Here is a 17,557-nt window from a genome sequence, read left to right as displayed (position 1 = left end):
AACATTGTAATTTATCATACAAGAAAGCGTCTTCAAGGTTGGAAAGGCAACTTTAACTGACTCAGTAATCTTACATTCTTATAACTTGGGCTTTTACAGAGTTTCCTGCATGTTCGAAAAGAAAAACAGCAGAAATAGCTCAAAAGGAACCATCTTGATTTGCTTACAGATCCCCATCAGTACAGAGTTTTACTGGTACTAAGCAACAGTAAGGGACTTCTACCTTTTGTGTGAATATGCCAATTTGGCCTGGGAGAACAAAGGTAAACAGGAAGGATATTTATGTGGTTATTTTTCTTACAGATTAGAAGAGCAAAGATTCTGGGGGTCCCATACTCATTTCTGGGCTGTGAATGAAGCTGTGTTGTAGCATCTGACTCTGCCTCCTTAATGCATCCCCATCTTGTTCTGCTCCTACCCCAAACCACTTCTACAGTCATACCTACAGTCAGTATTTTCCTATTTGTTTTGTATGTTATACACAAAAAAAGAGGAAGACTGAAATTACTATTGTTTCTCTCAGTTTTAGCATATGGAAGCAATCAGAAGAAATTTTTAGAAACACTAGTCTCACCTCTTGCAGTCTTCTACAAGGTGATGACTGGATATGTTTGGTCCAGTCAATGCAGTGTTCATGGCAAGGAGAGCACATACACTTTGAACAGTATGTCCAATGAATTTAATTTCTGCTTTCTATCAAGTTTGTCCAAAAAGTTTTTAGTAGGTTGACAATTCAATCAGAATTTATTGGAAATTACGAAAGCCTTGTCAAATGTTGTAAAACAAACATTTTTGTTGAATGTTGAATCTTGATATTTGATCTGAAACCTAGAGGATTTAGTTATACAACCATGTGTAAGACTTTCTTGAACACACGCAAATGGCTGCATACTCAGAAATGCTGGGACTGCTGGAAACAAGGCAGCAGCAGCAACAAAAGAAATAATGCCTGAGATAGTTGTCTGAAGTAAGAGAAGTATGAACCGTTCCACTCAAAATTATTAAAAATTGCAAGCGTGTTATTCTTAAAGAAATGTGCTGGGAAATGTTAATTACTGATACCTCTGTAAATAACTGACACATTTATTAATAAAATCATGCAAATATATGTGTACCTGAATTACTGAAGAAGAAAAAATATTAGGTAAAAAAGCCCAAACAAAATGGAAGTAATCCTTGCTGACAGAGAAATTTACCTGTTGTAGACCTTACCCAGAAAGATTTACAAATTGGAATAGCTTCCAAAATCCCTGACTAAACACTATGGGCAGCAAAGAGTGCTTTATTGTACCTGTGTCTCGTGTACTATCAAAAGTGGTTTTGAGGAGGCAAGACCATTTATGTGCTGTACTTCCCAGCTAGATTACAGGAATGTCATCTATAGAAGATTATGTGGGCAGGTCCCTGGAAAGCTGCAGACAGCACAGACTGAAATAAACATCATTTTGCCATCCTCAAAATCTGCATTTCAAGGTATAACAACAGATAAAGTATTCTTTATGCTGTGAAAATCACCATGGAAAGTGATGCTAATTTTTTTCAAAGTGGAGACAACATTCACTACCTAATGCTATAAAAGAACTTAGGAGGTATTAAAACAATCAAAAGGCAATGCTCTTCATACAATGCTTTGATAAGTTGTAACACTTTGGAACACGATACTGTGCATGTTAAAATGTGCATAGGTCCATAAAACAAAGGGACATATCAATGGAATAAACATCTATGGTGGGTCAGAAGTTAAAGAAAGTCTTTGGATCTCAAACAGATGCAAAATGCAGGAGCATTTGGAAAAGTATTGTCACATTGTCTTTCTCTGTTCTCCTATTCTTCTCTGTGCATTTGATTTTTTCAGCTTTTGGAGTCAGCATTATAAGATAGATGGACTCTTCATCTGCATCTGACCCAATATACAATAACACAATGGGACACAGAGGAATCCCTGTATTCTCTTGCCTGCAAATTTTCATCCTCTGCTCCCTATACCATATATACCCTGCAGTACAGTGCATGCATCTTGTTCCTGTCAACTCCAGAAAGTTTTGAGAATAGGATCATGATCATGAAATTAGAAAAGCTGGCAACTACTTACTCCCAGGAAATGGTTCATTTCTCTATTTCCTTACGATGCAAAACCCTGTGGGAAAAAGAAGACAAAAGACCCTTCTCTTTCACTCAAAGGATGTGGCCTAAAAAGGCCACATAGGAAACTGCAAGCAAAGAAACAAGCAAAGAACAGAAATATAGGCAGAGATAAATGGTGGGGGAGGCAGAATGGGAGAATAAAAATCAAAGAACATAAGAAAATGTAACGCAGGTTCAAAAGAAGTAAAGAATTAATGCTTGCAGGAAATAGTTTTTTAAACTGTGAATGCTTTCTCACATGAAAGACCACCACAATCCTGAAAAACCTTTTATCTCCCTCAAAAATTATTCCACTATTCCTGTTTTTGCAGCTGGTCAGCATCAATGTTACACATATACAGATCATCTCTCTCTTCTTTTCACTGCACTAAGGAAATATAAGGGCACAAAAAAGATGATGTCTTCCTGTTTTTAAAAGCTTTTTCTCAAAAAAAAGCTCAATTGGATGTATTTAGCTTCACATTCCCTACAGAAAAATAAATACCTGGTTGTAATCAGGTATTTCAATTGTCTACTCAAAGTTATTCCCCTAAATTAATACCAGTGTGAACCTAGGGGTGACCTAATTGCAGCCTTCCCATATCTGAAGGGAGCCCACAAGAAAGATGGACAGGGACTTCTTGCAAGAGCATGTACTGAGAGGATAAGAGGGAATGGCTTCAAGCTGAAAGAGAGTAGGCTAGGATTAGATATTAGGAAAAAATTCTTTGCTGTGAGGGTGATGAGGCACTGGAACAGCTTGCCCAAAGAAGTTGTGGATGCCCCATCCCTGGAAACGTCAAGGCCAGGTTGGATGGGGGGCAGAGCAACTTGGTCTAGTGGAATGTGTCCCTGCCCTTGGGAGGGGGGTTGGAACAAGATGGTATTTAAGGTCCCTTCCAACTCTAATCATTCTATAATTCTGTGATTTGTTAAAAATCTCATGGCTATGAAGTGCAGTTCAGGCCACTTATGCATCGTTTTTTAAAGGAAACAGACATTCATTCATAATGCCTCGAGTAAAAATACAAAAGTGAACATTTTCTGACAGTTCTATACTGTCATTTACACGGTTTTGTTTTATAAACAGCAGAAGCACCATATTCACTGCTGCTTTTGAAAGTATTTTACCATTCAAGTTACCCAAAAAATAACTTCAGGGCTCTTTTGGGAGCTCCACGTTAATCTAAGTCAGATCATTGTGTTGCTTTATTTCTCATGTAAGATACTGTGTTTCTTTCCTCCATGGTTTTAACAGCATCAGTTATGCTGGCTGGTCAAATCAAGTAAAATAATAGAGTTAACACAGTGTCAGTTGAGAGAGAGAAAACAGAGCTGGAATATTTCTGTGAGTGGGGATACGAATGGCAGCCCTCAGAGGGCTTCTGAGATTTCTTCCCCCCAGAATGTATCATTGGTTTCATGAGGAATGAACGACTGATGATGCCTCCTTCTCACTTCCTTATATGTTTAAGAGACATCCGGATCTAGTGAAATGGTTTAGTGGTTTAAGGATTACAGTGGTAGTGCTGGGTTCAAGGTTGGACTGGATGATCTTAAAGGTCTCTTTCAACATTGATGATTCCATGATTCTATGATCAAAACTCATTAGACCTGTGAAACCAGCTGAACATGAGCCAGCAGTGTGCCCGGGTGGCCAAGAAGGCCAATGACATCCTGGCCTGTATCAGAAACAGTGTGGCCAGCACGATTAGGGCAGTGATCCTCCCCCTCTACTAAGCACTGGTGAGGCCACACCTGCATTAAGTTTTGGGCTCAAAAAGTTTTGGAGCACAAGTCTTATGAGAAGCAGCTGAGGGAGTTGGAGATGTTTAGTCTGGAGAAAAGGATGCTCGGGGGAACCTTATCACTCTACAACAACCTGAAAGCAACGTGGGGATCAGTCTCTTTTCCTAAGTAACAAGCAATATGACAGGTGAAAATGGCCTCAAGTTGTACCAAGGGAGGCTTAGATTGGATATTAGGAAAATTTTCTTCACTGAAGGAGTGGTGGTCAGTCATTGGAACAGGCTGACCAAGGAAGTCGTGGAGTCACCATCCCTGAAGGTATTTAAAAGACATGTAGACATGACACTGAGGGACATGGTTTAGTGGTGGACTTGGCAGTGCTGGGTTAACTGTTAGACTGGGTGACCTTAAGTATCTTTTTCAGCCTAGATGATTCTATGACTTTACGCATGGGCATATAAAGACCATGCCTTTTGAAAAGTCTACCTCTTGATCAGTTTGGGGATCATTTTTACAGCAAGGAGAAAGGAGATACACTTGAAATTTGGTCTGTATATCAGGTTCCTGCTCCAAATAGCAAACCTGTATTTACTAGAGCTTAGCAGAGAGAAACTAAGAACGTTTTCAAAGATTGTATTACTTTTCTCCTACCTTCTTTCCTCAAAATAGCTCCGAATTTTTGATGCAAAACAAAAAAGCCTCAAATCAACACAAGTCTGAAAAAAATTCAGACTAAACAATTAAAGCACAGCAAAATTATAACCAACTGACAACCAGACTTTATCACAGTAATATGAAGGGAATAGTAATGTAGCAGGAAATAATGATTTCAACATAGAATGTTTCCTGCACAGTAACAAAAATACATCATTAAATAAGAACTCGTGAACATAGTGTAACAGTTAAGAATGGAAACGTACAGTGCTCTCCTTTTTCTTGGTGTGGTGAGAAGCATACCCTTGTACTGGTGTCATTTTCAGTTTTGTTTTGGAATTGAGAGCACTTCAGGAAATCTGGCCAAGAAGCATTTACCATACCCAGGACTGGTTCACAGCCTTCTTTTGCTGCCTCGCAAAATGTCCTGCAGGGCAAGAGGCCTCGACTGAAGAAAAGAGACAGAGAACAAAAATAAAAACTATTATTACTGTAGTAGATTGTGAAAGCTTTTTAAAAAGAGAAAAAATAATAATTAACAGTTTTGAAGAATTTTGCATTCTACAGAACCTCTCCAAAAAGGTGCCAAATCTTCATTATTCATTGGATGTGACATAATCTCTTGACTTTCAGGCTAAATTTAAGCCAAAATCAGGCCCAAATCAGGCTCAGAACAGTTTCCCAGACAGGGAAATAATTTAGAAATTACCAGTCTTCTAAAGCACAGTCACATAGTGATCCAATAAGCCAAGCAGAATTTGCAGTCTCTAGAGAAGCTCTGACAAATCAGAAAACATGGGATTATCCAGCAATTACTGCAATATTTGGCCCAGTTTTAAAGTTCAGTCACGTGTGCTCCATAAATTAAGTACTTCTGGATAATGATCAAGTTTAGTATGGACATATTGCATAATTTACTGAAAGATGAAAATATTATTAAAAATCTCCATCTTGATTAGTCTTATTTACAACTACTCAGAGACCAATAATTTTAAAAGTAAACTGGCAGGTCTGTGGCAATCTTATGAGAATTGATTTGGCGCCAGGAGCAGGTTATAACATATTAGGGTGCGATTCTGCTCTTCAGCATTTTAATGGAAAAAACTCTTCCTGAAAATAGAGTTTGATGAAAGAAGTGGGTTTCCTCCCACTTAAAATTCATCCTTCAGTTATTTCAGCTGCATAGAAATACCCAAATTAAGAATTGTATGACACCAGAAGAAATAAAAATGTTCTTTATAGTTTACTAAAAAGTATATTAAGGGTAAAGAGAATAAATAAGGGTTATAAAGTTGTAGAAGGTATCTTTGGAGAAGCTATTTATCAAAAGAGTTTTATATCAAATATTCATTGAAGTAGTTATACACAATACAGTATATACTCTAAAACTATTATGTTAAATGATTTTAAGCTTCCAAAGAGGCTACATAGTGCCTGAGAGCAGATGATTTTACTTCCTCTTCATGACAATCACTTAGAGTTCACTTAAATTGGAATTCAAATTGCTGATTATAATCCTATAGGGATCTACTCCTTATCACTTACTTAAAGATCTTTTACATTTTTAGACTAATTCTTTTCAGAATTTACTCTTTCTGTAATACTGACTCCTCTTCTTTGCAATCACATTACCTTGCATGGGGCTCATCAGTAGACTATTTCTTTAGTGTTTGTTTTGAGTACTAGAAATTATCAAAGAAATATTCTACAAGAAGCAGTAAAGAGAGGGAAGATCCTTTTGGCAATTCTTTTCCTCTTGCTGCAGAATGTAACACATTTTCTAAAGTTAGTTCAAGGTAGCTAAAGGGTCTGACCCTCAGCCTCAGCAGCCACTGAGGGCACATCTTTTCTGGAAGCAGCAGCAGCGTGTGCAGCTCTTGTTCCCAAGTGCCTGTATCTGACTCTGAGCTGATTTCAGTTTTGCTATTTCTAACAGCTGTTGTATACCTGCCTACCTATATCTGGCTGTGTAGTAAGCCAGGTCAAACAACTGATACAGCTAAGAGTAATGTGACAAATAAAAAAGCACTTTTTTTCTTATCTGACAACTGAGTTGGTTCCTCTGAAGGGATACAGACAAAGCAGGAACAAGATGGCAGGAGACAGAGAAGTAGAAATTGCTAAAGTCAACAACAGTATTAAATAAAATATACAATTAACCATCCTTTGGGGACTCCCCATGCAACTTAGTAAATTTGATAATATATCTAGAGCTCATTATTTTCTGTGGCATTTCTTTTGTGTCTTCGCATTAGTATCTCCACAGGTAAATGCACTGCCACAGCCATGCTCTGTTGAGAAATTCATTACTGCAATTTTACAGATGAAAACAACAGAGGATAAATAACTTCCATGCCAGAGCTGCAAATACAGCACAAAGATCACTCTGAGACTACACAACTGTTGACTGCTCCTGCTAAAGGTCACATTTGCAGTTCAACAGACAACCTGACTGAAGGCAGACTGATGAACATTTTTAGCTACTGCTGGTCCTCATTACTGTTCTTTCCCCAGCTTCATCCCTTCAGTTGTTCCAGGATACCTGTTCCTGTGGCCACACAATAAGCTGTACTCATGTATTGAGCCAAGTTGAAAACAACTGTAGAGTATTTTGCTGGATTATTTTTTCATCCAAATCTGTTTAAGGAAAAATTTAAACTGGCATGGCTGCCAGAGGACATTTTAGTCATCCACAGCCATGCCACAGAGCACTGCGGAATAATCCACTGTATCATTCATAGGCACACAGGCTAAGAATGGTGATAGATCTCAGGCCTGAGACAAAATAAAGGAAGTGGTAATACAATTGTGAGAGACTGCTGGGGCAAGGGGGGTGGCTACAAGGACAAAATGAAACATGAAAAAATTATGGGAAGAAGAAAACTGAGGTTATTCTTTGTGTTTTTGCAGCCCTGAAATCAAACAAGTTGATGTGGCGAGCTGACACACCAGTCATTGTTAGTTCTAATTGTTTTTAATAATTTTCAGGATTTTCTAACAATAAATACTTCCACAGAACATAAATGTAAGAAAAGGAAGTTTCTACAGTAGGGCAAATACCCACACCCAGGATTACAGTTTTCTGCAGTGATAGTTCTTGTGAAATCTTTCTCAGTACCCTCTCACAGTACACCAACATAAATAGCAGCACAGTCAGTGTCACTGAAGGCAAATTCACAAAACCCTCAGCATTGCTTTTTGATTCATGGATTTGTAAACAAATGGGCTGCTTAACATTTCACTTTCACATAATCCAGAAAATACTGTACTTTTGTCTTTCATTGTTCAGTTTTCATTTTTATCTTGCAAATTAATTGGAATTTTGCATTTTCTCATGTATTTTGTCTCTAGAGATGGGTTTAAATGTGAAATTTGCTTCCTTACACAGTAATAAATCTGAAAAGAAAGCAAGATTATTTTAGATTTTTGTGGTTATTTCACTTGACAAAATTATTTTGAATCGATATAGCAACATTTAAGGATGGCACCTCAATTCCATTTAACATTTTGTGGTTCTCAGTGCAGAGCTAGCCGTATGTGCCTTACTTCTTGTTTTTAGCTCAAATTCATGAAGTGTTTCCTAGAAGCAGGTTCCTGTGTGTAAGTACAAAAACACAAAATCAGTCTGTAAAAGGACTACTTAGCACCCACAGTATGAGAAATCCCTAACACCTTAAAGGAGAACAAAAGCACTCAAAGGTGATCCTGGTAAAAGGCAGCAGCAGCTCAGTTCCCCTGGGGTAAGAGCCTGAAGAATGGTTCCAGCTGCCTAGCCAAGATTAAGGCCTTGTATTAATTGGCTGAATTGCTTGTAGGTGTCCACTCGTCTGCCCTACAGGGACTGAATATAAGGATTTACAGCTGGTGCAGAAAGCCAGTTCTCACTCATGAATGCTCCAACTGCTGTCATGAAGTTGGCAATTACAGATGAGCCACAAGAGGAATGCCCTTTCCAAGGGACTGAAAAAGATTTGTTTTATACAATGAGAATGAAAAAGATGAAAAAGATGGATATACTGAATGGGTTGCCTGCAGCATGGAAGAACATACAGTCTGTTTAAAGGCTATGAGAACACAAAAGTCTCAAAACCAAATAAGATGAAAAAATTGGACTGCAATCCCTTCTGTGGGTCCATACAGATGCCTTTTACTTTTTCTCTAAAAATTACAGGTCCAATTAACTATTCCTTAATAGTTGCCATATCTTGTGGCAACAGAAAAGAGCCAGCTAAAGAGTTATATTTGCAAAAGTCTTAGAAGAGATCTGATATCCAAGAGTACCATACCTAACAAAGAGCTCACACTGAAGTCTGAAGACTGTTCAGACAGAGGAAGGAAATATAAATTCCTGATTTCGTTGAAAGTGGAATTGGGAACAAATACAAATATACTGTTAGATTAAAAAGGCTCTTATCCATTAAGAAATGAATAAAAGAGGCAGCGGCTTATGTTGAATTTCACATCTTCTACAACAGCTGCTGTTGTATTTATCATCTCTTCCAGGCCTAGCAATGCTTCTTGGACAATGTTGCCAAAATCAGATGATATCCTTAAGGATGGGTAGGTACAATCTCTACAATGCAGCTTAGAATTTTTGGTCAGTGTAATTATTTATTTTGTAGAAAAAACCCAGATAAATGATTTTTACCGAAGTAAGGAGTCACGACTGAGTCAGCAGTGCCCTGGCAGCCAGGAGGGGCAGCCAGGAGGTCCAACCATGTCCGGGGGGGCATCAGGCCCAGCACTGTCAGCCGGTCAAGGGAGGGGATTGTCCCTCTCTGCTCTGCACTGGGGTGGCCTCACCTTGAATATTGTGTGCAGTTTTGGGCACCACAATATAAGAAAGATATTAAGCTCTTAGAGAACGTCCAAAGGAGGGCAACGAAGATGGTGAAGGGCCTTGAGGGGAAGCTGTATGAGGAGTGGCTGAGGGCACTTCATCTGTTCAGCCTGGAGGAGACTGAGGGGAGACCTCATTGCAGTCACAACTTCCTCGTGAGGGGAAGAGGAGGGACAGGCACTGATCTCTTCTCTGTGGTGACCAGTGACAGGACCCAAGGGAATGGCCTGAAGTTGTGTCAGGGGAGGTTTAAGTTGGATATCAGGAAAAGGCTTTTTCCCCAGAGGGTGGCTGGGTACTGGAACAGGCTTTCCAGGGAAGTGGTCACAGCATGAAGCCTGACAGAGTTCAAGAAGCATTTGGACAATGCTTTCAGGCACATGGTGTGATGCTTTGGGATGGTCCTGTGCAGGGCCAGGAGTTGGACTCGATGATCCTCATGGGTCCCTTCCAACTCAGGATATTCTATGATTCAATGAATCAGCAAAAAACTTAAATTCAGAAATCCATTCTGACTCTTCAGTCACTTTCTCTATATGACAGAAACATGTCACAACTGAGCTTTTAATACCATAACCATCAGAAACACCTAAAATATACTCCGTAGAGCAGAAGCACTTTATCATACTTAGACAAAATGCTATATCTATTTTACCATATAGCATTAACATTATTGCCACAAAAAAGCTATCAAAATCATTTAATGTGTTTTTTATGATGACCATAATTAATTGGGATGATCTGTCCTGACTAAAGCAGCCAGCCCTTCCAGATTTCTCTCAGTGATCCCATTACTTGATTCAAACATGACAGTGAAAATGGGAGAGATGTAGTAAATTAATTCACTAGAGCTATAATTCAGCCAGGAATCAGTTTAAATAAATATTATGAAGAATTTTGCTACAATTATGAGCTATTTTTACAATCTCGTACCATCTGCCAGAACTTCTCCTAAACCAGGTCAAATTTCTGAAAGTTCTTTATTTAATTCTAATATTTAAATGGTGTTTGCATGACATTGTTATGAAAATGATGTGAGCACACACTGTTTATTTGCTTTACTCTATAGGAATTTCTTCTGGAAAAAAAAAAAAAGGCAGCTCTTAATATGCCTAAAAATCCAGGTTACAAGATCTTTTCATGTTAGTAAACAAAATTCACATTCGGAAAAGACAAGCTGTCACAGTGAAACAGAAGTCCTCTGAATCACACACGGGTATTTCAACCACAGTATTGCTACAGAAATTCCGGATTAACAGTAAATCATACACGGTACAGCTGCTCTAACTCTTTGTATCATATGAGTAATAAAGGCACCCAAAACAATACTGTGCCTAAAGGTCTGCCTCCCATTTCCACAGATCACTGTGATAAGTACCTATAAATAATTTCATGTAGCTTTCCAGAACCCATGCTTCCCTGTGCACTTCAGAGGAAGACTTCAAGAATTAGCCCAAGTTAAAACTTTCTGAGCTGCATCTTGTCAGGAATCCTAAAGGCAGACACACCTCCCACTCACTGACACTTTAGGCTCCTCTTTGTCGAGTAGAAAATCATTATAATCCATTATCCTGCTACTTCAAGTTCACATTACAGTTGTTTCACAAACACTTCAAGCTGGCAGGAGCAGATGTCATTAATTGAAAGAAGCTGTCCTACCCCTCATAAGCCTGGCTCCAGAACCTCTCCCCACCTCTCTTCCTTACTTCTTTGTGCCAGCATGGCACTTCATGGTATTACACAATGGATCAGATCAGTCACTCCTACTTTAATTCAGATTGGTTTCCAAATCCAATCTGTCATGGAGCTGAACAAATACTTCTGCCAGGACATGGAAAAGGCACAGCGGAGATGGGGAATAACAAGCAGGGGAATAGGGTAACACTGTTTGTTCAGCACCACTACCACATTATACCAACTTAAAATCTACCATGAAGCACTGGCCTGGAGTATCTTCTCCAGAGACGTTGTGGAACCTCCATCCTTAAGGATCATCTAAACTCAACTGGAAATGGCCCTGAGGAGTCTCATCGAATTTAATGCCAGTCCCGATCTGAGCAAGAATCGTTCCAGAGGTTCTTCCCCACCACACCTGTGATTCTAATTTGCCTGTCCTGTTCAGCCTGTGAGCCTGGTGCCTACCACCAGAGTCTCCAACAGGGCAACAATAACTTCTTACAGGAAAGACTAACTTGTGAGAGGTAATTATGTCTCACTAACTGAATCGTCATTAGGTTTTGACTGCAGATGGTTTAAAAGTTATTTATTAATAAGCTGGGCGCTAAAAGAGGCCAAACATGAGCTGAACAGCATATGAATTCTTGGAGAATCCTTTGACTACTATCCAATTCAAACCCATTTTTTTTTATTAACTTCTGCACAAGAGGGTATACTCGTATCTAGTAGATGACTTCTACCACATTTAGATAAGATGTTACGTCATCTATACGTTTCTAGTTTGAGTCCAGGTGCACAAGTCTAATAGGAAACTATCAGTGTTGATAGTCCCAAAATGTTGCAAGATTCTACTGAAAGCTCCTTTCTTACAATTATTGCAATTTATTAAAAGAAATCAATCTCATTTTTTGAAAACGAAGAGTTTTTCTAGCAGATATATTAAATTAGCAAACAAACATGAACAAAAAGCCATGTTAATTTTAAGATTTGTTGTAAATGTTTATTTCAGTTACATAAATGATCAGTAGTTAGTCATAAGAAATAATATATTGCATGTGATGAAGAATAACCTATGACCCTAGTTACCATACCAACTTAGAAACCAGAAACCACAGCTTATAAGAGATAATACACACAACAAATCATTAAAACAACAGGGCTGGAGGCAATCAATCAGTAAAATATGCTTTCATGAAATAATCAGTCCTTCTGATTTTCTTTTCTGCCTCCTCCCCTCTGAGCAGCATTGTGAAATATGTTTTCAAACAGACATTCCCATGCCCAGACTGTTCCCAAAAATGTTTCTCTGTCTGATAACTTTTTAGCTCTGGTCTGTCCATAATTCCCCCAACATGCGCGCTTTGAAATTAGATCAGTGGAGAGACTGAAACACTGCATGAAATTTGATGCTGCCTGCTATGGTAAATGCTGCCTTCACATGCGTTGGATACATACATCATTCCAGCCAATGTAGAATGCCATTATCTATATTTCTATATTAGTTTTCTAACTTTTAATTTTTTTAATTAATCTCCTAAGCAATCCTTTCCTTCTTTATATTGAGTAATTTACAAATTAGACATACTTGTAATTTTAAACAGCCTCCACTTGTGGGCAGGGAAGGGGGAAAATAAAATCTTTCCAGCATCCTATTTCTCTGTCCCCTGTGCCCCTGGTTTGCCCTTACCCTACAGTGCACCTGCCATCTACTGGCACATTACTGTAAGAGAGTTGGCACCAGAGAGTTAACTTCAGACCCTTTTAGGTAAGGGCCTGTACCTTGATCCATTGCCACACCTAGCCATTGGGAGGGTCAGGGACATGAAGATTCTTTAGGCCCACCCACACCAGGTGAGCCATGACAGTGATAGAAAAGCTTTCAGAGACACCGTAATTTTTCAGACATGTACACTAAAAATTGGGGATAAACTTCTGCAGGCATATCCATAGGTACATAAACTTTATAAACAAAAGTTCCCATAAAGTAAATACATTTTCTTTCTAATTCCCTTACCTTCCTCTTCTAAAAGCCATGATGAAGAGTGAGCTTACTAGAGCAACTTCCCTGCCAAATTTCAAGTGCTTTTTTCTTTACCCCCTCCCCCCCCAAATTATATACATCTGAAGAAAGGGCCCTCCTAGAAAATATATTGATCAACTTTAAATACAGTCATTCTGGCCCATGCCACATCATTACTTACACTCTCCCTAGCACTCCTTGCAAAAGCCAACTTTATATTTATCGCCTTTATACTGTCTGAGCTTGGGACTAAGTAGTAGTGGCTCTTAAGGTGCTGAGTATGACATGTTGACTTCAAGATCTGAGTTCTGAGGACAATGCAAAGTGTAATCTTGTTAGCACATTGTTTTCTGCCCTACGGGGAACAGTTACCCAAGACTAGCAAGATAACTCATGAAGTATAAAACTATTAGTGAGTAATATGGGCTGTCTTGAGAAGAAAGATGTATCTTCAGAAATGCTACTTTATGAATGCTGTTTCTTCAGGTTTCTTCATTTGTTTCCTGGCAAAATGGTCCACTCCAATATTTCAGAAAAATGTGACCATTCCTTTCTTTGAAGTCAGATGTGAGTCAGCTGTTTCTTAACTAAAGATCATGGTTGTGCCCCATGAAGATCATGTTCTAGACATAGGATAGCAGAAATAAAATTCTATTTCCTGAAAAATTATCTTTCCTCAGAGCAGAAGTTGGGATTGGAGGATTTGTTTTCTTCTAGGTCCCTTCTCTGTGCAAATATTCTGTCACTTTTTGAACCTGCATATTGTAGATTTTCTTTAATCAATGTATCTATTTATTGCTTACTCAATTTTCCAACTTAAGGCTCCCTGATTTTACTCACTGAGTCCTTATCTTTAGAAATTCAAGTCTGTTCAGCACATTCCCTGAAACATGGTTTAAATCATGAATTTGCATGTGACATCTGTTACTGCACATAAACACTCTCAAAAGTATACAGGAACTGTCTAGTGCTATTGCACAAACATCTTAAGCAGACAGTTTTGCTACTTTGAATCCCTATGCAGTATATTACACTGTCAACCATTTCACTGTCTTGCTGTAAATCAGTTCTGTTTCACCTTGAATTAGTGTGCCATCAATTTGATGGTAGATTGGAGCTGAAACTGAGTATTTACATTGTGTAGGAAAGACTTTTCAAAATGTTTCTTGGGGCATGCTGACTATCTGCCCTTAGCAACTCTATCCTCAACGTTTTACTTAGCAAAAAAATAGACCATGCAATTTATTATAACTATTGATAAAATCACAGCTATTTGAAGGTTATTGACTGGTACAAAGGAAAAAAATGAAAGAAAAAAGTATTCATTTGTTCTGCTCTTCTGGGCTTTTTCAAGTAACACAGACCCTGTGTATTCATCATTTTTTCTGCTAAACAGTAATATTAGTATCAATTCTCTTAGGAGAATGCTTAAAATCAACAATGAAAGACACAAAAATTAATAACTGGCAGATGGAGAGAAAGACAGGATGATAAAGTTGTGAATGCTTGCCCACACAAATATATTCTCTAATTTTTGTTTTCCCTTTTGACAAGATTTGACTATACATCTTTTTTATTACCTAGATTTCCATAGTTGTTTGTTTCAAATCACAATTGTGCTTACACTAACCACAACTCAATTTAAAAACTGAAGAGTGGATTATGACTCAGTTAGGTATCCAGAGATAGATTTTACAAATATGTTTTCTTGTACGTAATGGGTCTGATGGATTCCGAAGGGCTCAAAGCCAAGACATGGCAACATTTAAAACAAAAGGCATTGATTTCAAACATTCTATGTATAAAGCACTTCATCCACTGAACATCACCTTTGCTTTATTCATGATTAAAAAGTTGAAGTTTCTAATCTTCTGTATCTAGATAACCAGTGCCCAAACTCCATCTGCGATAGCCTCTGTCAGTCATGTTAACTTGCTTGGGCTAAAGAGGCACCATCACAAAGAAAGCATATTAAGAGGATGAAGCAACTCCCACAGGGTGTGAAAAGGCAGACTGCAAACTCAGGAAACTACTGGTAGCCACTTCATAAGTATCTGAAAGTAGACTTTGCAAAATAGATATTGACTTAAATATATGCTGATAGCTTCCTGTTCAAAGTCTTAAAATAAAAATTCTCATTAGCTATGTAAACAGGATCTATGGGATCAGTCAACTTTTTGCAGTTCACAAAAGCAGAAAAAGGGAAACAGCCACATCACTGATCTCATTCATGGGTTGGACTAATCATGACAGACAGATATCTCTTACTCTATGAACTTCAATTCTTTTCCTTTTTCTAAGAGAAAATGAACAAAATTGTCTTCCTCTCCTACCTTGTACTTCACCCTAAATTTGTTTCAAGCTGTCTCTGGTTTTTAATAAAAGACACCACACATATTTCTGGATTTGTTTTTTGGACCTAGTATTTCATTAGTTTATGTCCACAATGAAAATGAGACTTTTTATTTTTTTCCTTTTTATAAATTACAGAAAAAAATCAAGACAATGGACCAGAAAAAAACCCCACAGAATTGAATTTGCCACTATAAATCGTAGTAGAGCAGCTCTTCAAAAAACATTTGACTGCATACACAGTCACATATTCACAGCTTCTTAGAACCGATTTAGTATTAACCTAATTTTCAATAGTTAATTTTCCCCACCCCAAACATACCATGTAGCCTTATTCTGATCTCTTCCACTTTCTACAAATCGTTACCTGGCTGCTGTTTTTTGTAGCATAGATACTACAGCATAACAAATCATTTGCTACATATACACATTAACATGACAAACTCCTTTGTAAGAAGGAGTCTGAAAATCAAAGAAAGCCTTTTCCCTTCATTATATTATTTTCCCATATAGAATTAACCTAAGCGGGGAGGGGGGAAAGAAAAGAAAAAAGTCAAATTATGGCAGAGTTTTTCCTTACATTCATGAGATATTAGATCACAAGTAAAGTGAATAAATGATAATGAGAGAAATTAATTTTCAGACTTTAATCAAGAGGAAAAATAGTGCTGTACTTGAAGACATAGGCTATAAGTGTTATAGGTTCAGTTCTCTGCTCTACTGCAAATTTCTTGCTAAGTCTCAGCTTCTCTAGCTATTAATGTGACAATGTTAGTTTCTGTTCCTATCCTTTAGTGGTTTTCCTCATCTGGGCTATAAAATTCCAGAGGCAGGAGGTTGCCCCTCAGTGCATGTTTGTACAGCATCCAACATAAAAAGCCATAACCTTTGAGCCCAAACTGAAGACAAGCCACTTCACAACTCTTATTTCAAAGATATTTGACATGAAAAAGACCATAGTGAGTAAAAAGATACATAAATGGAAGGTGTTTTAGAATTTTACCTTGGGAGTATATTACACCCTCTAATTTGTGTTGCCCTAGTAGCATTTTCTAGGTAGAGCTTAAATCCAGTTTGATCTCCAAATATTTGAGACTCTGGGGATCTATCAATAATAGGCATTTCCTCACCTTTCTGGAATACACTTCTACACAGAGGATTAATGGAAGGATTAACTCAAGGTATTATTTCTGTTTTAGGAGGCAGCATGACAGCAAAGAGGTATTATGAGAATCCATAACTTTCAAATTCATTCCCTGCATAAAAAGTCAAAATAAACCATGTACGTAGGCCTTCAGCATCTTACATATCTTTACTATTTTACCAAGCCTTTTGATGAAACGTGATTATTCACAGAGGGCAAGAAATAATAGAAAGCATCATTCAGTAAGTCTATTTGTATTATGCAGTTATAGGCTGACCCACTACGAACTTCTCTATTGATTCTGAATCTTTAAATTTTACACCAATTTTGGCTTTAAAAAACATCTGTTTTTCTTTTGAAAGTATGAAAAAATTTCATACCAACATTTTTCAGATTTTTTTTGTCTTCTTGAATTGTAGAATCCAACACGAGTAAATTACTATAAATAAACATTCATTACATTGCAGTAATTGGCCTTTGGCCCACACTCAGTGTCTTCCAGCAGTAAGGGAGAATTCACTAGATTACATCACTGCTCTGAGGACAGATCTTTCTTATAACAAGTAAAGTACCAGTGTTGCATTTGATGGTAAATGGTTGCAAGCTACTATTACCCAAAAGGACAGACTTACTACTGGGAATGTTTTAGAAGTCATTAGTTCAGCACTCCAACTAGTTTAAGGTGTTCTTGCACCACTAGTGTTACTTTTCAGGACTGTCACGTTCTCTTAGCAGTGCTGCTGGACTGTGTCAAGACAGGTTTTTTAAAGCTGATTTTGAAGTCATATTGGAAAGATTTCATCCATTCACCCAAGAAGGTGGAAGCTGCATGGTGCTCTTACTTAGTATACAAATTATGGACAAGTAATAAGCAAGCAGAAAGCCTTACTACACTTCAACTTTCCATGTTCCATTTTCACACAGGTTTTAGTTGCACTTTCAAACCTTATGTTTAGTGGAAAGTAGTATAAAAATACTGTTATATATTTTCGTAAAA

At 37.9% G+C, this 17,557-nt stretch overlaps 1 protein-coding gene across 3 annotated transcripts in view; it reads right to left on the bottom strand.

The window, feature by feature from the left end:
* The window catches only part of CORIN (corin, serine peptidase), a 118,712-nt gene that overhangs the window by 56,376 nt on the left and 44,779 nt on the right, over positions 1–17,557 (bottom strand). For all 3 annotated transcript variants that reach the window (XM_064652888.1, XM_064652889.1, XM_064652890.1), the window contains exon 5: positions 4,794–4,975. In XM_064652888.1, coding sequence (XP_064508958.1) covers positions 4,794–4,975 — 182 coding nt within the window. The remainder of the gene's footprint in view (positions 1–4,793; positions 4,976–17,557) is intronic.

The sequence above is a fragment of the Pseudopipra pipra genome, chromosome 4 (genome assembly GCF_036250125.1).
Source record: "Pseudopipra pipra isolate bDixPip1 chromosome 4, bDixPip1.hap1, whole genome shotgun sequence".
Classification (NCBI taxonomy): Eukaryota; Metazoa; Chordata; class Aves; order Passeriformes; family Pipridae; genus Pseudopipra; species Pseudopipra pipra.
The sequence above is the reverse complement of the archived record's forward strand: the minus strand, read 5'-3'. Positions and strand labels throughout refer to the sequence as shown.